At 36.4% G+C, this 24,485-nt stretch overlaps 1 protein-coding gene across 1 annotated transcript in view; it reads left to right on the top strand.

Moving 5' to 3' along the window:
• Nucleotides 1–24,485, top strand: part of UVRAG (UV radiation resistance associated) — a 416,256-nt gene that overhangs the window by 49,102 nt on the left and 342,669 nt on the right. The window contains exon 3 of the mRNA XM_036745375.1: nucleotides 19,575–19,609. Coding sequence (XP_036601270.1) covers nucleotides 19,575–19,609 — 35 coding nt within the window. The remainder of the gene's footprint in view (nucleotides 1–19,574; nucleotides 19,610–24,485) is intronic.

Raw genomic sequence — 24,485 nt, 5'->3', positions numbered from 1 at the left:
TCTAATAATGAGAACGCTCTTATGAGTTACAAGTATCATCATCCTGTATAGGAATGTAAACAGTTTAACCTTATTAATTCCCTTATGATATCCTCTGTTTACCTTTTATGCTTCTCTTGAGTCTTGTATTTGAAAGTCAAATTTTCGATTTAACTTTGGTCGTTTCATCAAGAATGTTGGAAAGTTCTTTATTTCATGAAATATCCATTTTCCCCCCTGAAGAATTACACTCAGTTTTGCTGAGTAGGTGATTCTTGGTTGTAATATTAACTCCTTTGCCCTTTGGAATATATTCCAAGTGCTCTGATCCTTTAATGTAAAAGCTGCTAAATCTTCTGCTATCCTGACTGTGGCTCAACGATGCTCGAATTGTTTTTTTTCTGGCTGCTTGAAATATTTTCTAATTGATGTGGGAGCTCTGGAATTTGGCTATAATATTCCTGGGAGTTTTCATTTGGGGATCTCTTTCAGGAGGTGATTGGTGGATGCTTTCAATTTCTATTTTATCCTCTGGTTCTAGAATATCAGGATAGTATTTCTTGATAATTTCTTGAAAGATCAGTCTAGGCTCTTTTTTTGATCATGGCTTTCAGGTTTTCCAGTAATTTGAAAATTACCTGTCTCGGATCTGTTTTCTAGGTCACTTGTTTTTCCAATGAGATATTTCACATGTTCTGTTTTTTTTTATTCCTTTGGTTTTGTTTTATTGCTTCCTGATTTCTTTTATGTGAAAGCTTTTTTATGAGAAAGTCATTATCTTGGGGGCGGAGCCAAGATGGTGGAGTGATAGCAGGGACATATGGGAGCTCTCTTACAAATTCTTTCAGATAGATCTTAAAAAGTGAATCTGGGAATCTGAGCAGATTTGAGAGAGTGGCTTCTGCTACTAGCAGACTGGCAAATTCCCAAGCCAGGAGAGTCTGCAGGGTCACCAGGATGGCTCTGTGTCCTGGGAGCGCACCCAGAGCGCAGAATTGCACCAGACCACACCACAGCAGGAGCAGCTGAGGAACTGACCTAGATATCCAGGCTGAGAGAGCACTGAGCGTACTAAATTGGTGGCGATCCTCATGCCTCTCAGTCCAGGGCAGGAGTCTGTTGGAGCTAAGGAAGACAGTAGTGCAGTGCCTGCAGCCGTGAGAGCAACTACTCCTGAAGCTTGCAGACCACAGTCTAAAGGTCTGAAAGTCATCTTCTTGAACTTCTGGGAGCCATGAAGACCAGGTAAAATGGCTCTCATCCCTCCCTTCCTCACCCAGATAATTCTCCCTTGGGAGAAACCCTGAAATAGAGGAGCCAGAAGTGGGGCTTCAAGCTGAACAGTAAGAGTTCCTGAGCCCCAGGGGAGTGGAGCCAGTAAGCATCAGCACCAGGAACCCAGAGGTGCCTTTTCACAGCCAGGGGAAGTGACAGACACCAGCACAGACAACTGCTGGGACCCCCCTCATGCTGTAGTGCACCCCTAGAGGAAGAGAAGACTTCCAGCAGCCAGACCACCCCTCCCCCACACCTCACGAAACCAGAAGCCACAGCACACAAAGCCAGTGACTGGGCCCCCAGTTCCCAGCAGAAGAAGCAAGGAACAGAGCCTTCTGGGCCCCAGAAGCAGAGGTCCACTTCAAAAAGCCAGGAAAAAGACAGCCATTGTGAAGAAGCAATCCAGAAAACCAAAGATTCTTTTTATGGAGATAGGGAAGATCAAAATACTTATTCAGAAGAAGACAGCATTGACACTATACCCACATCTGAAACCTCAGAAGGGAATGTGAACTGGTCTCACGCCCAAAAAGTATTCCTGGAAGAGCTCAAGGAGGATTTTAAAAACTAAATTAGAGAGGTAAAAGAAAAAATGGAAAAAAAAATTCACTGATGAGAACAAATCTTTAAAAAGTAAAATTGGTGAAATGGTTAAGGAAGTTCAGAATCTAATTAGAGAGAATAACTCCTTGAAAAGTAAAATTAAACAAATGGAAAACAGGTTCAGAAGCTAAGTGAAAAATTAGAATTGGGCAAGTAGAAGCCAATGACTCTATGAGGCATCAAGAATCAGTCAAACAAAATCTAAAGAATGAAAAAAATAGAAGAAAACATGAAATCTCTGATTGGAAAAACAACTGACCTGGAATATAGATCCAGGAGAGATCATCTTAAGGAATATTGATCTAATGGAAAGCCGTGATGAAAAAAAAAAAAAGAGTCTGGGCAGTATCTTCCAAGAAATAACCCAGGATAACTGCCCCAAGTTCCTAGAACCACAGGGTAAAATAGTCATCGAAAGAATCCATTGATCACCCCTTGAAAGAGATCCCAAATTGAAAACTCCAAGGAATATAGTAGCCAAATTCCAGAATTATCAGGTCAAGGAGAAAATACCACGAGGTGCCAGAAAGAAATAATTAAAATATCTCAGAACTACAGTCAGAATCATGCAGGATCTTGCAGCTTCTACATTAAGAGACAGGAGGAATTGGAATATGATATTCCAAAAGGCAAAGGAGCTTGGATTACAACCAAGGATCAACTACCCAGCAAAATTGAGCATAATTTTTCAGGCAAGAAGACGGACATTCAATGAAATGAGGGAATTCCAGAACTTCCTGATGAAAAGGCTAGAGCTCAATGGAAAATTTGATCTTCAAGTACAAAACCCAATAGAGGCATAAAAAGGTAAACGGGGGAAAAACAACCTTAGTATTCAATAAGGGCAAATAGTTTATATCCTTATATATGATTATATTGTTTTATGTATGATATATATATATATATACATATATATATATATATATATATATATATATATATATATACACACACACATCAGTCTAGCAAATGGTACAGTTATGGCAATTAAAGGGGATAGACATAGACTGAGGGTGTCAGTATACAGTAACTGATATGATGATAAAAAACATAATTAAGGAGTATAAAGGGATTGTTCTGGGAGAAGAGGTAAGGAGGAGGTAGAAAAGGGTAAATTACATCACATGAAGAGGCTCCAAACATTATAATAGAGGAAAAGAATGGAGGGAGAAGAGCAGTGTTTCAGTTTTACTCTCATTGGATTTGATTCAAGGAGGGAATAACATACCCTGAAAAGTATAGAATTCAAACTTGTTCTACACGCAGTAGGAATGGAAAGGGGAAAGAAAAGGGGAGTGGTTAGAAGGGAGGGAAGAAGTAGCAAGGGAAAAAGGGTAAAATAAGGGAGGTTAATCAATATTGAGGGAAAGCTGAGAAAGGTGGTAGTCAAAAGCAAAACTCTTTTGAGGAGTGGAAGGGAGAAATGAAGGCATAAATGGGGGCAGGGAGGAATAGGATGGAGAAAAAGACACAGATAGATAGTAATCATAACTGTGAATGTGAATGGGATGAACTCTCTCTTAAAACAGAGGCAGGTACCAGAATGGCTTAAAATGCACAGTCCTATAATATGTTGTTGACAAGAAACACATTTGAAATGGGGATACACACAGGGTAAAGGTAAAAGGCTGGAGAAGAATATATTGTGCTTTAGCTAAAGTGAAAAAACAGGCGAAGGGCGGAGCCAAGATGGTGGCTGGAAAGCAGGGACTTGCGTGAGCTCCCTACCAGGTCCCTCCAAAAACCTATAAAAATGGCTCTGAACAAATTCTAGAACTGCAGAACCCACAAAATAGCAGAGGGAAGCAGGGCTCCAGCCCAGGACAACCTGGATGGTCGCTGGGTGAGGTCTATCGCTAATGGAGCTGGGAGCGGAGCAGAGCAGAGCCCAGCGTGGGCAGCGGCAGGACCAACCAGACCAGGAGCTGGGTGGAACAGGCCCTAGCACCCTGAATCAGTAAACTGTGGCAGTTACCAGACTTCTCAACCCGCAAACACCAAAGACAACAGAGAAGGTTAGTGGGAAAAGCTGCAGGGGACAGAGTGGAAGGAGTTCGAGGTTAGGCCACTGCCCTGGGGGGGTTAGCGGGGGTGGTGCAGCTACAGAACTACAGGTACAGTTGCTTCTGGCCCCAAGCCCACCTGGTGGGAGGAATTAAGTGGCGGATCAGAGCAGGAAGGCAGAGCCTGCTTAAGATCTGAGTCCCTTGTGGGTTGGTGGTTCTTGGGGAAGGAGGAGTGCTGGTGTGGCAGAGCTTGTTGTGTAGAAATAGCTCTGAAAACAACAGCCTATCCCCTCAAGTTTGGAACAAAGTACTCTTTACTCTACAAGCAGTCATAACCCGATGAAAAACTCAAGGGTCAAGTAAGTTGGCTGGGAACATGGCCAGGCAGCAAAAACGGACTCAGATGCAGTCTCAGACTTTGAAATCTTTCTTTGGTGACAAAGAGGACCAAAACATACAGCCAGAAGCAGTCAACAAAGTCAAAGAGCCTACATCAAGAGCCTCCAAGAAAAACATGAACTGGTCTCAGGCCATGGAAAAGCTCAAAGAGGATTTGGAAAAGCAAGTTAGAGAAGTAGAAGAAAAATTTGGAAGAGAAATGAGAATGATGCAAGAAAACCATGAAAAACAAGTCAATGACTTGCTAAAGGAGAATCAGAAAAATACTGAAAAAAATACCGAAGAAAACAACACCTTAAAAAACAGACTAACTCAAATGGCAAAAGAGCTCCAAAAAGCCAATGAGGAGAAGAATGCCCTGAAAGGCAGAATTAGCCAAGTGGAAAAGGAGGTCCAAAAGACCACTGAAGAAAATACAACCTTAAAAATTAGATTGGAGCAAGTGGAAGCTAGTGACTTTATGAGAAGTCAAGATATTATAAAACAGAACCAAAGAAATGAAAAAATGGAAGACAATGTGAAATATCTCAATGGAAAAACCACTGACCTGGAAAATAGATCCAGGAGAGATAATTTAAAAATTGTTGGACTACCTGAAAGCCATAATCAGAAAAAGAGCCTAGATATCATCTTTCAAGAAATTATCAAGGAGAACTGCCCTGATATTCTAGAGCCAGAGGGTAAAATAGAAATTGAAAGAATCCACAGATTGCCTCTTGAAAAAGATCCCAAAAAGAAAACTCCTAGAAATATTGTCACCAAATTCCAGAGCTCCCAGGTCAAGGAGAAAATACTGCAAGCAGCCAGAAAGAAACAATTTGAATATTGTGGAAACACAGTCAGAATAACCTAAGATCTGGCAGCTTCTACATTAAGGGATTGAAGGGCTTGGAATACTATATTCTGGAGGTCAATGGAGCTAGGATTAAAATCAAGAATCAACTACCCAGCAAAACTGAGTATCATGCTCCAAGGCAAAATATGGATTTTCAATAAAATAGAGGACTTTCAAGCTTTCTCAGTGAAAAGACCAGAGCTGAATAGAAAATCTGCCTTTCAAACACAAGAATCAAGAGAAACATTAAAATGTAAACAAGAAAGAGAAATCATAAGGGACTTACTAAAGTTGAACTGTTTTGTTTACATTCTTACTTGGAAAGATGATGTATATGATTCATGACACCTCAGTATTAGGGTAGCTGAAGGGAATATGCATATATATATATGTGTGTGTATGTATATATTTGTGTGTGTGTATGTATATATATGTGTGTGTATGTATGTATATATGTATGTGTGTGTATATACATGTATATGTGTATATGTATATATATATACATACATATGTATAGACAGAGGGCACAGGGTGAATTGAACATGAAGGCATGATATCTAAAAAAAATAAAATCAAATTGAGGGATGAGAGAGGAATATATTGAGAGAGGGAGAAAGGGAGAGATAGAATGGGGTAAATTATCTGGCGTAAAAGTGGCAAGAAAAAGCAGTTCTGTAGGAAGTGAAGATGGAGCAGGTGAGGGGGAATGAGTGATTCTTGCTGTCATCTGATTTGACCTGAGGAGGGAATACCATACACACTCAATGGGGTATCTTACCCCACAGGAAAGAAGGAGGAAGAAGATAAAAAAGGGGGGATAATAGAAGGGAGGGCAGATGGGGAAGGAGGTAATCAAAAACAAACACTTTCGAAGAGGGACAGGGTCAAGGGAGAAAATTCAATAAAGGGGGATAGGATAGGAAGGAGCAAAGTATAGTTAATCTTTCACAACATGAGTATTGTGGAAGGGTTTTACATAATTATACGCATGTGGCATATGTTGAATTGCTTGACTTCTTAGGGAGGGTGGGTGGGAAGGGAAAAGGGGAGAGAATTTGGAACTCAAAGTTTTAAAAACATGTTCAACAACAACAAAAAAATGTTTTACATGCAACTAGGAAATAAGATACAAAGGCAATGGGGCGTAGAGATTTATCTTGCCCTACAAGAAAGGAAGGGAAAAGGGCGTGGGAGGGGAGTGGGGTGACAGAAGGGAGGGCTGACTAGGGAACAGGGCAACCAGAATATACACCATCTTGGAGTGGGGAGAGGGTAGAAATGTGGAGAAAATTCGCAATTCAAACTCTTGTGAAAATCACTGCTGAAAACTAAATATATTAAATAAATTATATAAAATAAAATTTCAAAAAAAGAAAAAAAAACAGGGGTAGCAATCCTAATCTCAGACAAAACAAAAGCAAAGATAGATATAATTAAAAGAAATAAGGAAGCAAACTATATCCTGCTAAAAGTCACCATAGACAATGAAGCAATATCATTGCTTATATGCACCAAGTGGTATAGCATAAAGATTCTTAGAGGAGAAGTTAAGGTAGTTACAGGAAGAAATAGACAGCAAAACTATACTGGTTATGGACCTCAACCTTCCTCCTTCTGAACTTGATAAATCTAACTTCAAAATAAACAAGAAAAAAGTTAAGGAAGTGAATAGAATTTTAGAAAAAGTAGATATGATAGACTTCTGGAGAAAACTGAATGGGGATAAAATTTAATGTACCTTTTTCTCTGCAGGACATGGCACATACTCAAAAATTGACTATGTACTAGGGCATAAAAACCTCACAATCCATTGCAGAAAGGTGGAAATAGTCAGTGCATCCATTTCAGATCATGATGCAATAAAAATTATTTGTAATAAAAGACTATGGAAAGATAAACTAAAAATTAATTGGAAACTAAATAATCTGATCCTAAAGAATGAATGGGTCAAAGAACAAATCATAGAAACAATGACTTCATCTAAGAGAATGATAATAATGAAACAATATACCAAAATTTATATTATGCAACAAAAGCAGTTTTTAGGGGAAGTTTTGTATCTCTAAGTACTTCCGTGAATAAAATAGATAAAAAGATCAGTGAATTCTGCATGTAACTGAAAAAGCTAGAAAAAGAACAAATTGAAAATGCCCAATTAAATACCAAATTAGAATTACAGAAAACCAAAGAGAGATTAATAGAATTGAAATCAAGAAAATTATTGAACTAATAAATAAAACGTAGAGCTGGTTTTATGAAAAAAAAAAAGCCCAATAAAATTTATAAACCTTTGGTTAATTTGATTTAAAAAAAAAAAAGAAGAAAACCAAATTATCACCATCAAGAATGAAAAGGGTGAATTCACTCCAATGAAGAGGAAATGAAAATAATAATTAGGAATTATTTTGCCCAATTGTATGCCCATAAATTTGACAACCTTAGGGAAATGTATTAATATTTAAAAACTATAAATTGCCCAGGGTAACAGAAGAGGAAGAAAAATACCTAAATAACCCCATTTCAGAAAAAGAAATTGAGCCAGCCATTAATGAACTCCCTAGGAAAAAATCTCCAGAGTCATTACATGTGAATTCTATCAAACATTTAAAGAACAGTTAATTCCCATACTTTATGGAATATATGGAAAATATGCAGAGTCCTACCAAATTCTTTTTATGACACAAATAATGTACTAATACTTAAACCAGGAAGAGTCAAAACAGAAAAAGACAATTATAGACCAATTTCCCTAATGAATATTGATGCAAAATTTTTAAATAAAATGTTAGCAAAAAGATTGCAGCAACTTATCAGGAGAATAATACAATACTACCCGGTAGGATTTATTTCAGGAATGCAAGGCTGGTTCAATATTAGGAAAACTATCAGCATAATTAATCATATCAACAACAAAACTAACAGAAACCATATGATTATCTGAGTAGATACAGAAAAAGCTTTTGACAAAATTTAAAACCTATTCCCATTAAGAACACTGGAAAGCATAGGAATAAATGGAGTCTTCCTTAAAATTATAAGTAGCATCTACCTAAAACCATCAGCAAGCATGATATGTAATGGGGGTAAGCTAGGTGCATTCCCAGTAGGATCTGGGGTGAAACAGGGATGCCCATTATTACCCCTATTATTTAATTTGACAGTAGAAATGTTAGCTTTAGCAGTAGGAAAAGAAAAAGAAATTGAAGGAATTGGAATAGGTAAAGAAAAAACTAAGTTATCACTCTTTGCAGATGATATGATGATTTACTTAGAGAATCCTAGAGAATCAAGTAAAAAACTACTTGAAATAATAAACAACTTTAGCAAAGTTGCAGGATATAAAATAAACCCACATAAATCCTTGGCATTTCTGTATATTACTAAAAAAAGTCAATAGCAAGAGATAGAAAGAGAAATTCCATTTACAGTTAGTGTAGACACTATAAAATATTTGGGCGTCTACCTGCCAAGACAAACCCAGGACCTATGTGAACACAATTACAAAACACTTTTCACACAAATAAAGTCAGATCTAAATAAATGGAAAAACATCAGTTGCTCATGGTTAGGCCCGAACTAACATAATAAAAATGACAATTTTTCCTAAATTAATTTACTTTTTCAGTGCCATACCAGTCAAACTACCAAAAAATTATTTTACAGAGCTGGATAAAATAATGACAGAATTATCAGGAAGAACAAAAGGTCCAGAATATTGAGAGAATTAATGAAAAGAAATACTAGGTAAGGTGGCCTAGCCATACCAGATCTTAAATTGTCTTATAAGGCAGCAGTCATCAAAACTACTTGGTACTGTCTAAGAAACAGAGTGGTAGATCAGTGGAATAGGTTCGCTACACAAGAGGCAGTAGTCAATGACTATAGCAATCTACTCTTTGATAAAAACAAAGAATACAGCTTCTGGGTTAAGAATTCACTATTTTACAAAAACTGCTGGGAAAGTTGGAAAATGGTAAGGCAGAAACTGGACATAGACCAATATCATACACCGTATACCAAAATAAAGTCAAAATGGGTTTATGATTTAGGCATAAAGGTTGATACTATAAGCAGTTTGGGAGAGCAAGGAATAGTTTATCTGTCAGATTTATGGGAAAGGGAAGAATTCATGACCCAACAAGAGGTAGTGTTACAAAATGCAAAATGGATAATTTTAATTATGTTAAACTGAAAAGATTTTGTACAAAGCCAATGCAGCAAAGATTAGGAGAGAAGCAGAGAATTGGGAAAAAATCTTTACAACCAGTGTCTCTGATAAAGTCCTCATATCTAAAACATGCAGGGAACTGAGCCAAATTTATAAGTAGTCATTCCCTATTGAGAAATGGTCAAAGGATATGAACAGGCAGTTTTCAGAGGAAGAAATTAAAGATATCTATTGTCATATGAAAAAATGCTCTAAATCACTATTGATCGGAGAAGTGCAAATCAAAACAGCTCTTAGGTACCACATCTCTTCTGTCAGATTGGCTAAAATGACAGAACAGGAAAATGATAAATGCTGGAGATGATGTGGGAAAATTGGAACACTGTTACATTGTTGGTGGAGTTGTGAACTGATCCAGCTATTCTGGAAAGCAATTTGGAACTATGCCCAAAGGGATATAAAAATGTGCATACCCTTTGACCCAGCAATACCACTTTTAGGGCTGTATCCCAAAGAGATCACACAAGTGGGAAATGGACACATATGTACAAAAATATTTATAGCAGCTCTTTTTGTGGTGACAAAGAATTGGAAATCAAGGGGATGCCCATCAATTGGGGAATGGCTAAACAAATTGTATTATATGAATGTAATGGAATACTATTGTGCTATTAAAAATGAGAAACAGGGGCAGCTAGGTGGCGCAGTGAGTAGAGCACTGGTCCTGGAGTCAGGAGGACCTGAGTTCAAATTCGGCCTCAGACACTTGACACATGTACTAGCTGTGTGACCTTGGGCAAGTCACTTAACCTCAATTGCCCTGCCCCCTCAAAAAAAAATGAGGAACAGATGGACTTCATAATAACCTGCAAAGACTTATATGAACTGATGCTGAGTGAGGGGAGCAGAACCAGGAGATCATTACACACAATTACAGACACATGGTATCTGTAAGGACTAACTTTGATAGACCTGGCCCTTCTCAGCAATACAAGGTTCAAAGACAGCTCCAAAAGACTCATGATGGAAAAAGCTATCCACATCCAGAGAAAGAATTATGGAATCTGAATGCAGATTGAGGCCAACTATTTGTTCTCTTTTTTTCTCCTTTTTTGGTTTTGTTTCTTCTTTCTCATGATTCATTCCATTGGTTATAATTATACTTTACAATTGGACTACTATGTAAATAAGTTTATTGTGAAGGTATATTTAAGCATACATTTGATTACACACTGTCTTGGGGTGGGGAGGGGGCAGAGAGGGAGGGAGAGAAAATTTGGAACCCCCAAAATTGTGGATCTCAGTGTTGTAAACTAAAAATAAAAAATAAATTTATAATTAAAAAAAAGACAGTCATTAGCTTCCATTTGCTTGATTCCAGTTTTTAAGGAGTTGTTTTCTTCGCTAAGCTTTTGTACCTCCTTTTCCATTTGTCCATCTCCTTTTTAAAGAGTCTCTTTCTTCATTGAATTTTTGTGCCTTTTTTTCTATTTGACCAATTCTGCTTTTTAAGGCATTCCTCTCCTCATTGGCTTTTTGTTCCTCTTTTACCACTTGGCCTAGTCTGTTTTATAAGGTGTTATTTTCTTCGGTATTTTTTTGTATCTCGTGTACCAGACTGTTGACTCATTTTTTTTTATGATTTTCCTGCATCACTCTCATTTCTCTTCCCAGTTTTTCCTCTACCTCTCTTGATTTTCAAACTCCTCCCATTCCCCCCCCCCCCCAGCTGTGGACCAAGAGCTGCTGGGGATTCAGTACCTCCCCAGGTCTACTTATGTCCTGAGGCTCCTGGTCTGCTATGGTGGGGCCTATGCTGCATTGTGTTCCATATCCACCCAGTTGTGACAGACCTTTCCTGCTGACCTTCTAAGTTGTACATTTGTTTCATCCTATCTTTTTGTGTGTTTTACCCCTCTAGAATTTGTCTATAGTTAGTATTTAAAGGTATGTGGAGGGGAGAGCTCATGTGATTCCTTGCCTTTGCTCTGCCATTTTGTCTCTACCTCTCCCTCTTTTCTGCCATTTCTTAATTAGTATAAGAGGATATAGTTTGTCTGGACCAAGTAACTTTAACTCAAACATAGCTTAGTAGAGAAAACAAGGAAAGTCAGAATAGGACAGTATTGTTTTCAGTCTACCCACCAAGAGCAATGGTCCTAACTCTTCTTTTGTCCTCTTCTTTTCTTCAACATAAGTAAAATTTTTTTTCTGCCCTTTGCCTTTTTCAGCCTCAGCTCATTCTGAGTCTTAACACCTTTGACATTGTTCTTTCATTATCATTGTAATCATCATATGTTACTTGCACTTGCTTTCAACATTTTTGCACATAGTATTTTAAAATCCAAGTTTTTTGTTAATTTCTCTGTGCATCAGTCTCTTAAGATTACTTCCATTTTTTTTAGTTTTATTACAATTGGTTTCCTTCATGTTTTCAAGATTTCAGCTAGTCAATAAGGATTTATTAAGTACATAATATGTACTGGGTACTTTGCAAAGAAAAGGAGATACAAAGAAAGACAAAAAAAGACTTCTTGCCCTCAAGGAACTCACAATCTAAGGGGGGGAGACAATATATAAATAAGTAGAAATATAGAAGATACAGAGTAGATGAAAAGTTACCTTGGTGGGTAACTTGGAAGGTCTAGCACTGGGAGCGGTCTCCTGTAAAAAGATGGTATTTGAATTGAGTCATAAAGGAACTCTGGGAAACTGGTAGGTGGAGGTAATAGGAGAATGCATTTCAGGCACAGGGGACAGCCACTGCAAAGGCATGGAGATGGGCAGTAGATTGTCATGTGCAAGGAATAAAGGAGGCCAGTGTAGCTGGATCATAGAGTGAGTGGGAGCAAGTAAGTCTAAGAAAACTAGGAATGGGCTAAGTTATAAAGAGCTTGAAATGCCAAGCAAGGGATTTATATTTAACCCTTAAGGTAATAGGGAAACAATGAAATTTATTGAGGTAGTTGGTGATACCATCAAACCTGCATTTTAGAAAAGTCACTTTGGCAGTAGAGCAGAGGATGGATTAGAACGGGGAGTTGAGACTGGTAGACCAATTAGAAGGAAATTGAAGGTTACAAAGTAAACCAGCAAAAATCAACCACATTTCTGTGTAATAAATGTGATACTAATCAAACTAGGAAAGGGATACTTTAAACAGTCAGAAAGAGGTAGAGCCAGTATGTAAGAGGTAGAGCCAAGATGGGAGAGTAAGAGAAAGTACAATGAGTACCCCCCACCCCAAAAAATCTAGAAAGTGTACCAGACCAAACCTGCTTAAAAAAATTGACCAAAAAATTACAGTTATTATTCAGCCCACTTTGGCATAAGGCAGTGCAATAGTGGTCTAAGGTACTTGTGTTGTGAATTCTTTAATAGCATCTTAAGCAGGGAAAACAACTGCCCAATTACGTTGCAAATATGTTTTTGCCGTATGACAACAGGGATATTTCAAGCAACATAGGTTTGTCTCTGTAGCTATTTGAAGCCATCATCATCTTGTGCATGCTGATTTTGGTGTTTGTATACTTATTATATCAAACTGACTGCTTGTGACTAAGCACAGCATGTTCTGTAAAATTCTCAACCTGTCATAAAAATATTTCGCAATAGCCAGAATGGTCGGAGATTAAGGTACATTAAGTAAGGCATTGGTCAGAAGCAAAACACTCTCGAGGAGGGAACAGGGTGAAAAAAAAAAAGAGGATACATATAAGAGAATGGGATGATGGAAAATAGATAGTGAGCAGTCATAACTGAATGTGGATGGGATGAAGTCACCCATAAAACAGAAGAAGATTGCAGAATGGATTAGAAACCAGAATCCAACAGTATGTTCTTTACAAGAAACTCTTAAAACAGAAAGATTCAGAGTTAAAATTAGCAGCCAAAGCAGAATCTATTATGTTTCAACTAAATTAAAAAAGGCGGGGGTAGCAATCATGGTCTCAAACAAAGCAAAAGGAAAAACAGACCTAATTAAAAGAGATAATCAAGGAAACTACATTTTCTTGAAAAGTAACATAGACAGTGAATTAATATTAATACTGCACCAAATGGCATAGTGTCCAAATTCTTGGAGGAAAAATTAAATGAATTACAGGAGGAAATAGTAAAATCATAATAATGGAGGACCTCAGTTTGCCTCTTTCAGCTAAGGATAAAATTTAACCCTAAAGTAAACGAGAAAGGAGGTTAGGAGATAAATGCAATTTTAGGAAAATTGGATATGATAGATCTCAGGAGAATATTGAATGGGAATAAAGGAGCATAGTATTTCTTAGCTGTGCAAAGCACCTTCTCAAAAATTGACTGTATATTAGGTCATAAAAACTTTGCAAACAAATGCAGAAAAAAGAATCACTAAATGCATTCCTTTCTGAGCATATTACAATAAAAATTGCATTGAATAAAGGGCCTTTGAAGCACTGATTAAAAATTAGTTGGAATACTAACATTTCATATCACCAAGATAAGCTCAAAATGGGTACATGATCTAGATGTAATAGGTCATATCATAAACAAATTAGAGGAGAATTGGAAAAGAAAATTACTTGCCAGATCTATAGACAAGGGAAGAATCCGTGACCAAACAAAAGATAGAGAGGATCAGGGAGATAAAATGAATAATTTTGACTACAGTAAGTTGAGAAGTTTTTGCACAAACAAAACCAATACAGCCAAATTTATTAGGAAAGCAGGAAACTGGGAAATTTTTTTTTTGCAACAAGGTTTTCTGATAAAGGGCTAATTTCTCAAATATGTAGAGAACTGAGCCAGTTTTATAAAAATAAGAACTATTCCCCAATTTAAGGCTATGAGCAGTTTGTTTACAGAAGAAGAAATAAAAGCTATCAATAGTCACATGAAAAATGCTCTAAATCACTAATAATTAGAAATGAAAATTTAACTCTGAGGTGTCATCTCATACTCACTAGATTGGCTAAGATGATAGAAAAGGAAAATGACAAATGCTGGAGGGGATGTGAAAAATAAGTACGCTAATGTACTATTGGTGGAGCTGTGAACCAATCCAACCATTTAGGAGGACAATTTGGAACCATGCCCACAGGGCTATAAAACTGCATACCTTTTGACTCAGCAACATCACTACCAGTTCTGAATCTCAAAGACATCAAAGAAAAATGGAAAAAGATCTTTCTCTATAGAAATATTTATAGCAACTCTTTTTGATGGCAAGGAATTGGAAACTGAGGGGGGATGTCTGTCAATTGTGGAATGACTTAACAAGTTGTTGTATATGATTATAATGGAATACTGTTTGCTGTAAAAAATGATGAGCAGGATGGTTTCAGAAAAATGTGGGAAGACCTACATGAACTGCTACAAAGTGAAGTCAGTAGAGCGAGGAGAACGTTGTACACAGTAACAGCAGTATGGTAACAGTGATCAACTAAGAACAAGTTGGCTTCTATGATCAATACAATGACCCATGACATTTCCGAAGGACTCTTGATGAAAAATACTATCTAGTTCCAGAGTGAAAACTGATGAAGTCTGAGTGAAGATTGAAGCATTTTTTTCAGTTTATTTTTTTTTGCTCCCTTCTCACCCCTGCAACATGTCTAAAATAGAAATATGTTTTGTGTGACATCATACATATTATGGGTATTGTATTTCTTGCCTTCACAATGGGTGGGGGAGGAGCTAGAGGGAGGGAGAAAATTTGGTACTGAAAATAAAAAAAAAATTTTGAATTTGAAAGAAAAAAAAGAAATGGTGATAGTAGCCAGAGACTCATCAGTCAGGACAGCAGACCCTAGGTAAGGCAGCCATTCTATGATGAGGGCAGGGCTCCTGAGGAGGTGAAGCAGTCCAGGGAATGAGTGAGCTGGGAACTATAGCTGTCTTCAAGTATTTCAAGGACCATTATAAGGAAGGAAGCAGGTAGAATGGGGAAGATCCTATACTGTAGAAATACACTAGAAATAGAGACTATGTGGAAATTTGAGAATACAGCTGTCCAGTACCCCTTCCTAAGTGGTCAGCTAGCATACAAAGGCATTTTTATGCATAATAGAAAATCTCCTGGCATCCTCATGAACATAAATTGTAGAGGTGGGGGTGGGGAATAAGACCCAAGACCTTGTGAATTCTTCACTCCATTCAAACAATACTTTCTTGGGAAGAGCATTGTTTTAATGGCAAGAAGGAAAACAGGAAATGTTTAAGTTAATCAGGATTGTCAACATGAATCTCTGATGCGTGTTTAACAACTGTATCATTTTATGTTAAGTAAACGTTTTTAACTCTTGACTGTGTCAGGTCAGCCGTTTATTTTATTCAATTATTTGTACTTAGGTTGGCTACCTTAGGTTCCTAAGTCTTCATGTATAAGAGATACTAGACTTAGCTGTTTAGCCTGGTAGGGCAGAAATAGGAGCAGTGAGTGAAAGTTGCAAAGAAGCAAATATAGGTTTGATATTAAGAAAGACTAGCTTGAAAGAATTATTGGAAAGTTTATGGACTGCTTTGGGAATTACTGGGTTCCCCTTCATTGGAAGAATTTAAGGATTACCTGTTAGCCATACTATAGTTGAGATTCCTTTTTGGGTGTTTTAGACTAGATGGCCACTGAGGCATCCCCTTCCAATTTAGAAATTCTTTGATTCTGTACTTAGTACTTTCATACTTCTTCATGGGTGGGGTGAAGGAGGCATTAAATTTTTTAATGTTTTAAAAAAATTTCATATGAAGCAAACATTTTAATATATAAAGTTGAATAGAAATTTCATATCTAGTGGTATAGCTTGCTTTTCCTTTCAAGTATATAATAAATTCAACATGCAATTTTTTGAGGTTTTTAATTGAATTTAATGAACACCAGAAACAGAATATTTCCAAATACAATGTAGAACAGAAAAAAGAGTATATGTGAAACCACCAATCTCTAATATGTATTGTTTCCTTCAAAAATAAAAGTATAAATTCAACATGTAATTTTCATAGCTTTCCTGATCGTTTTATGTTTCCTTCTGGACTTTCTTCTGTTCCCCATTGTACACTCCTCCCTCCCCGCTAATAGCTTTAAGAACTTTTCTTTTCTTTTTGAAATCCTATTATTATTTGCTTTACTGCATTCCCCAACATTCTATCTCCTGCTCCCCATTGAACACAAAATAAAAATAGTTCCTTTGAAAAGAAAATACATAGTTAAGAGAAACAAATTCCCACCTCGGCCATGTCAAGAAATGTATGTCTTATTCTGCATCTTGAGTTCATCACCTCTCTTTTAGAAGGGGAGTAACATGTTTCATTATCAGTTCTCTGGAATTGTAGTGAGTCATTGCATTGATCTGAATTCATAAATCTTTTGGGGTTTTCTTTACAATTGTTGTTGTTCAGTCGTGTCTTCATGACCCCATTTGGGGTTTTCTTGGCATAGATACTGGAGTGGTTTGCCATTTCCTTCCCCAGCTCATTTTACAGATGAGGAAACTGAGGGAAACAGGATTAAGTGACTTGACCAGAGTCATACAGCTGTTAAATGTCTGAAGCCAGATTGATCTCAGGAAGATCAGTTTTCCTGACTTCAGGCCTAGCACTCTTATCAGTTGTGCCACCTAGCTGCCCTTTGCTTTACAATAGTCCTGAAAGTGTAGTCTAGAGAGAACTGCTGCTTTACAGTATTGTTGTAGAAAGTGTTTTCTAGGGTCTATTCAATTCACTTTGTATCACGTCATAAATATTTCCGTAAGGATTCTCTGAAAACATCTCATTTGTCCTTTCTAATAATATGTCATTAACATTCATGTCATAATTTTTTCAGCCATTCCTTGATCTGTGGTCATCCCTTTAATTACAGTTCTTTGTTGTAACAAAGATAGCTGCTATAAACGTTTTTGTAAATATGAGTCCTTTTCCTGTTTCTTTGATCTCTTTGGTACAGGCCCAGTAATAGATCATCACATTAGAGGTTATGCACAAGTTAGTGACTGTTTGGATATAAGATCCAGTTTGCTTTCCAGAACAGCTAGAACAACAATTCACAGCTCTACCAATATTCCAGCAGTATGTCTGTTTTCCTGCAGCTCTTTCAAAAATCACTTTTTTCTGTTTTCGTTATTTTTGCCAATTTAATGGGTAGGAGGTGGAACCTAAGCATTGTTTCAACTTCTTTCATATAGTGATTAATAGCTTGGATATTTTTCTTTGTGAACTGTCTATTCCTGTCTTTTGATCAATTCAGGAATGGATATTGTTCTTATAAATTTGAATCATTTCATTTTTATGTTAGATATTAGATCTTTGTCAGAAAACCTTACTGCAAAGATTTTTTTTTACCTAGTTAATTGTATCCTTTCTAATTTTAATTCCATTGGTTTTGTTTGTGCAAAAACTTTAACATTTAACACAATTACAGTTGTCCCCTTTTATTTTCTGTGAAACTATCTCTTGTTTGGTTATGAGTTCTCTTGTTCGCAGATTGGAAAGGTAGTTTTTTCCTTACACATCTGATTTGTTTATGATGTCACCTTTTATGTCTAAGTTGTGTATGCATAGAGCGCTTAACTTGGTATATGGTGTGAGATGTTGGTCCATACCTAATTTCTGCCAGACCGATTTTCTAATTTTACCAGCAACTTTTGTGGAATATTGAGCCCTTACTCAATAGTTGGGGTCTCGGTATTTATCAAACACTAGGCTACTACATTAGTTTCTGTCTACTGTCTATGTAATCTATTGCATTGATTGATCTGTCTGATTTTTAATGAGTACCAATTGTTTTGAAGATTAGTTCTCTGTAGTATATTTTAAGATCTGGTTCTGCTAGGTTTCCTTTCCTACTTCTTTTCATTCCTTCAGATGAATTTTCTTATTATTTTTTTTAGCTATAAAGTAATCCTTTGTTAGTTTTTGTATGGCACTGAATAAATAATTTAGGCAGTGTTGTCATTTTTATTATATTGACAATGCCTACACATGAGCAGTGAATATCTCTCCAGCTATTTAGGTCTGTCTTCATTTGTGTAAAGAGTGTTTTTAGTTATATTCATGTTTCTGCTTGTGTCTTGTTAGGTATACTCTTGAATAGATTCTACATTCTCTAGTTATTTTTGAATGAGATTTCTTTTTCTGTTGCTTCTTGTTGAGTATTGTTGGCAAGATGCAGAAAAAAGTATACTTAATTTAGCAATTATTTATGTAGGTTCCATAACTACCAGTCACTGAGATCAGACCTAAGGTGATTAAATGATTTCTTCAAGGTCATAGAATAAGTATATCTAGAATTAGATCAAGGATCTTGATGTTATTCTATTGTCATTTTTTGTATGTTTTATATTTATATTATGCTTTTGTATTCTCTTATACCTATATATGCTATATTATATATCTGTCTCTGTTAAGAATAGAGCTTATGAAAACAATACAAAGAAGGGCTTACTTTCACATATGCTTATATGAGACGCAGCATGGTATAGTGAAGAGAGGTAGCCTCAAAGTCAGTAAGACATAAGTTGATTTGCCTCTCAGTGTTCTAGGCTCAAACTCATATAGGAAGGATCCCTACTGGCTGCATATTGATCTAGAAAACCACAAATTAACATTATGTTGTATTTTTATTTATTTTGTTAAATGTTTCCTATAATATTTTAATCTAGTTTTCTCCCCCTCCCCCACTTTCAATGTGACATCTTTAATCTAGGCAGTTCTCTGACTATAAGTTGCATAGGAGTTACTGACCTGCATTAGTGTAGAGAGTTTCTTCACCGAGGAATTCCTGTGCTAAAGAAATTCCAGGTCCAGTTCCGATTTCTATCATAATATAAGACTAGGAAGTTATAAAAACTGGGATTTACTTCTGATTCAGACACTTGTGTGATTGTGGACAACTTGCTTAACCTTTTTGAGCTTCAAATTCTTCACTTGTAAAATTGGAATAAAAATATTTGCATCACCTACCTTATTGACCTGAGAAAATAAATAAAAATTATGTATTGAAAACATTTAATAAACCATAAAGCAATGCATTTCAGTTATTATTTTATTAAACTAAACCTTTATTGAAAGTTTTTGAAAATCAATTTTAAAATTCTTTCACTCTTATTGCTGTGACTTGATCGGGTGATTAATATGTTTTTTAATATTGTTATAATATAAATTCTAATGTCTAAGTTTGGGCATCTGGGGATAGTGAGAGATTGCAAACTAACATCTCCAAAAACTTTTTAAAGCATTTTGTTAATTGGAAAATTTACTAGAAAAATGATTATAGGTTAGAGAGTATAGTAAAGGTTTTGTTTATTATTCAGTACTAATTGTTCTTTCTTTCCTTTTCTAGAATTTTATAGGAGTGAAGTGATCAAGAATTCTTTGGTAAGTTTTTGTTTTGATAGGTTCATATAATTGCATGTATGTGTATTTAAATATACTTAGAAAAATGCATCTAAAATGATATTTACAATCTCTAAAAGATCTCTTTGAGACCATGGTCAGTTGGATTTGAAGAAAATACGTGGATAGGATATGTTGTATATGAATTCAGGGAACGTTTACATGAGAGATATCATAGATCCCCTGTAGTAAGTGTAAACGTATTTGAAACTCTTTCCTTTTATTTATACGTGAATTGAGATCTAGTCCTAATGTTACTTTGTTTATAAAACGTTTATTTTTATTTCTTAAATCTTCTATAATAAGTAAGTTCTAGTTTATTGGTTAGTCAGCAAGCCTTTATTAAGCTCTTTCTATATGCCTGGCATTGTGCTAAGTGCTGGGGATATACAAGGAGGCAAAAGACAGTCTCTGCCCTCAAGGAGCTCATAGTCTAATGGAGGAGACAACAAGCAAACAGATCTATACCAAAAAGCTATATGAAGGATAAATAGAGAATAATTAACAGAGGAAAGAGACTAGAGTTAAGAAAGGTTTCCTGCAGAAGGTGAGATTTAGTTGGGACTTAAAGGAATCTAGGAGGTGGAGATGAGTAGGGAAAATATTTCAGGCCTGGAGGACAGCCAGAGATTTTGCCCAGAGTAAGATTGGAAAGTTATGTAGGAACTATGTTATGAAGGATTTTGAATGCCAAACAAAAAAGGTACAAAAAATGTACAAAACTAATTCAACTATTCGTTTCAAAACTATCCTGTTTGTGTATGCTTCCTTCTGAAATTCCCTCTGTACTCTTCTGTGCACTTTTAAAAATGATTCAGTGATCCTCTTTTTTCTTTTCATCTTTTTTTCCCCAACCACCACTGTTATTTCCCTCTCCAATTAAAATTGATGAAAACAAACAAAAAGTTCATGTAACAGCTCAACGTAGTCAAATAAAACAAATTCATATAGGTGCCATTTCCAAAAAAAAAAAATGCTTATCTTTTTTCCACACTTTGAATCCATCACCTGACTACGGAGGTGGGTAACATGTTTCTACATAGGTCCTCTGGAGCCACGATTGGCCATTACTTTGATTAGAATTCTTAAATTTTTCAGGGTTGCTTTTCTTTACTGTTGTTGTTAAATTATTGTCTAACTCTTATTCTGTTCACTTCACTGCCTCAGTTCCTACTTCCTAGGATTCTCTAAAATTGTCTCTTTTGTTATTTCTTATATTACAATAATATTGCTTGACCACAGTTGGTTACATCCCACAGTTTGTTCTGCCATTCCTCAATTGATGGGTGCCTCTTTAGACTCCACTTTCTTTCTTTTCTTTTTCCTTTATTTCAGGCCTGCACAACCTGTGGCCCCAGGGCCACTTGTGACATGCCAAAGGGTTTCAGGAGGTCCACAAAAAGTGTAGAGGAAAACATCTTTTGTATGTAGAGGAAATCCTTTGACTGCAGATTGTGCAGGTCTGCTTTATTTCCTTTTAATTTCCCCTTCAAGATAAAGGAGTTTATTTTGCTTGCGATTGTTCCTTTTATTGTATTATTTTCCCTTTTAATATCTACTCTTACATCCTACTCCTACCCTTTTCACTGTTGAGTTTAATATATTTCTACCTTAACCTCTTTAAATCTGTGTTCAGCATTCTTTTGTCTGGTTCAGATAAGAGTGAGGTTCATAGAAAACCATGAGAAAGAAGTCATTAACCCAAAAAAAAATTCTGAAGAAAATAACACCTTAAAAAATAGACTAACTCAAATGGCAAAAGAGCTCCAAAAAGCCAATGAGGAGAAGAATGCCCTGAAAGGCAGAATTAGCCAAATGGAAAAGGAGGTCCAAAAGACCACTGAAGAAAATACAACCTTAAAAATTAGATTGGAACAAGTGGAAGCTAGTGACTTTATGAGAAATCAGGATATTATAAAACAGAACCAAAGGAATGAAAAAGTGGAAGACAATGTGAAATATCTCATTGGAAAAACCACTGACCTGGAGAATAGATCCTGAGAGATAATTTAAAAATTACTGGACTTCCTGAAAACCATGATCAAAAAAAGAGCTTAGCTTTCATCTTTCAAGAAATTATCAAGGAGAACTGCCCTGATATTCTAGAACCAGAGGGTAAAATAGAAATTGAAAGAATCCACCGATCGCCTCTTGAAAAAGATCCCAAAAAGAAAACTCCTAGGAATATTGTCATCAAATTCCAGAGCTCCCAGATCAAGAAGAAGATACTTGTAAGCAGCCAGAAAGAAACAATTTGAGTATTGTGGAAACACAATCAGAATAACACAAGATCTGGCAGCTTCTACGTTAAGGGATCAAAGGACTTGGAATATGATATTCTGGAGGTCAAAGGAGCTAGGATTAAAACCAAGAATCACCTACCCAGCAAAACTGAGTATAATGCTCCAAGGCAAAATATGGATTTTCAATAAAATAGAGGACTTTCAAGCTTTCTCAGTGAAAAGACGAGAGCTGAATAGAAAATTTGATTTTCAAACACAAGAATCAAGAGAAGCATGAAAAGGTAAACAAGAAAGAGAAATCGTAAGGGACTTACGAAAGTTGAACTGTTTTGTTTCCATTCCTACATGGAAAGATGATGTGTGTAATTCATGTGACCCCAGTATTAGGGTAGCTGAAGGGAATACACACACACACACACACATACACACACTAGACAGAGGGCAGGGATGAGAGAGGAATATATTGAGAGAGAGAGAAAGAGAGAGATAGAATGGGGTAAATTATCTCACATAAAATTGGCAGGAAAAAATAGTTCTGTTGGAAGGGAAGAGGGGGCAGGTGAGGGGGAATGAGTCAATCTTGCTCTCATCAGATTTGACTTGAGGAGGGGATAACATACACACTCAATTGGGAATCTTACCCTACAGGAAAGAAGGAGGAAGGGGATAAGAAAGGGAGGACTATAGAAGGGAGGGCAGATAGGGGGAGGAGGTAATCAAAAGCAAACACTTTAGAAAAGGGACAGGGTCAAGGGAGAAAATTGAATAAAGGGGGACTGGGTAGGAGGGAGCAAAATATAGTTAGTCTTTCTCAACATGAGTATTATGGAAGGGTTTTACATAATGATACATGTTTGACCTATGTTGAATTACTTGCCTTCTTATAGAGGGTGGGTGGGGAGGGAAGAGGGGAGAGAATTTGGAACTCAAAGTTTTAAAAGCAGATGTTCAAAAAAAAGTTGTTTTTGCATGCAACTGGGAAATAAGATATACAGGCAATGGGGCATAGAAATCTGTGTTGCCCTACAAGAAAGTAAGGGAAAAGGGGATGGGCAGGGGGATGGGGTATAAGAGGGGAGGGCTGACTGGGAAATGGGGCAATCAGAATATATGCCATCCTGGAGTGGGAAGGGGGGAGGGTGGAAATGGGGAGAAAATTTGTAATTCAAAATCTTGTGGAAATCAATGCTGGAAAATACAAATATTAAATAAATAATTTTTAAAAAAGAGTGCGGTTCACCTAATGCCCACTCCCCTCAACTCCTTCCCTGGTGTTTGTACATTTTCACATACCTCAGTTTTGAGAAATAGGAAGTTCCACTCTTTTCTTCCTCCTTTCTACAATAGTGCATTCCTTTTATCTTCCCTTGTCTTTCCCTTCAGTCCTTCACAGCAGTGCCAGTGCCAGTCCACTTCTGTGCCATCTCCTTTTCTTATTTTAGCTCTCTCTATACCCTTTGAACATTTTAACGGACACATTTCCTCTCCTTTTATTAACATGTTAGCATTATATCATCATACTGTACCTCTCAGTTGCTCAAATAAATGTACCTTTCTAGGTTTCTCTTAAGTATTTTGCATTTCAGAATTCCTGCTAAGCTCTCTTTTTTCATCTGAAGTGCTTGAAAGTACTCCATTACATTGAAGGTTGATTTTTTTTCCCTGTCAGATTATGTTCATCTTTGTCTTTTGGAATATTTTATTTGAGAATCTCCTCTTGTTTGTAGTAGAAGACAATTTTTGTGTGATAGTGATTGTTGTTCCTTAGTATTTGAGCTCTTTCTTTATGGCTTGTATTATTTTTTCTTTGATATGGAAGATCTTGATTTTTTGCTATCACATTCTTGGGACTTTTTCTTTTGGTATTTCTTTCATGAGGTGATAGATGGATTCTTTCTGTTTTTACTTCATCTTGTAGTTCCAGCAAATCTTAGAAGCTTTTGTCATGGTTTTCAGGGAGTCTGATTCTTAAATCATTTCTCTTTGACTTTTCCAGGTCAATTATTTTTGAAATCTATCTTACATTTTTTTCTGTTTTCCCCCCAGTCTTTTGATTTCATTCTAATGGCTCTTATCTCAAAGATACATCGATTTCTGTTTGATCATTTATTTGATTGATGACCCATTTCTTGGGTAAGGTTTACCACTTTTTCTTTTATTCTACTTATTCTTCCATTTTTTCCTTTGAGCTTTTGTGTCATTTTAAAAAAAAAAGTCATGCTTCATTTTTTCTAAGTATTCATGTTGGTCTTTGTGGAATAAATTATTTTTTTCCTTTGAATATCTGCTTGCAGTTGTTAGGGGTTTATTTTCTCTTTCTAGGTTAGCTTTTTGCTTGTCTTTGGATGTATTATCCTTCTTTATTGTGGTCTGTGACCTCTTATATTTACTTATCTCTCCATCTTTAGTTCCTGAATCTGGGCTTTGTCTTCAAACTTTAGCCTAGTGAATATGATTTCACTACCTGGGAAACTGTAGAAGAGTCTATTAAAGACATGGTGAGTTATATTAGAAAGGGAAGCAGTGATTACAAAGAGCCAGCATGGCTTCATCAAGAACAGGGTATGCCAGAATAACCTAATGTTCTTTCGTGATAGAATTATTGTAACTGTTCC

This window comes from Trichosurus vulpecula, chromosome 2, assembly GCF_011100635.1.
Source record: "Trichosurus vulpecula isolate mTriVul1 chromosome 2, mTriVul1.pri, whole genome shotgun sequence".
NCBI lineage: Eukaryota > Metazoa > Chordata > Mammalia > Diprotodontia > Phalangeridae > Trichosurus > Trichosurus vulpecula.
This window is presented reverse-complemented; position numbering and strand designations above follow the sequence as displayed.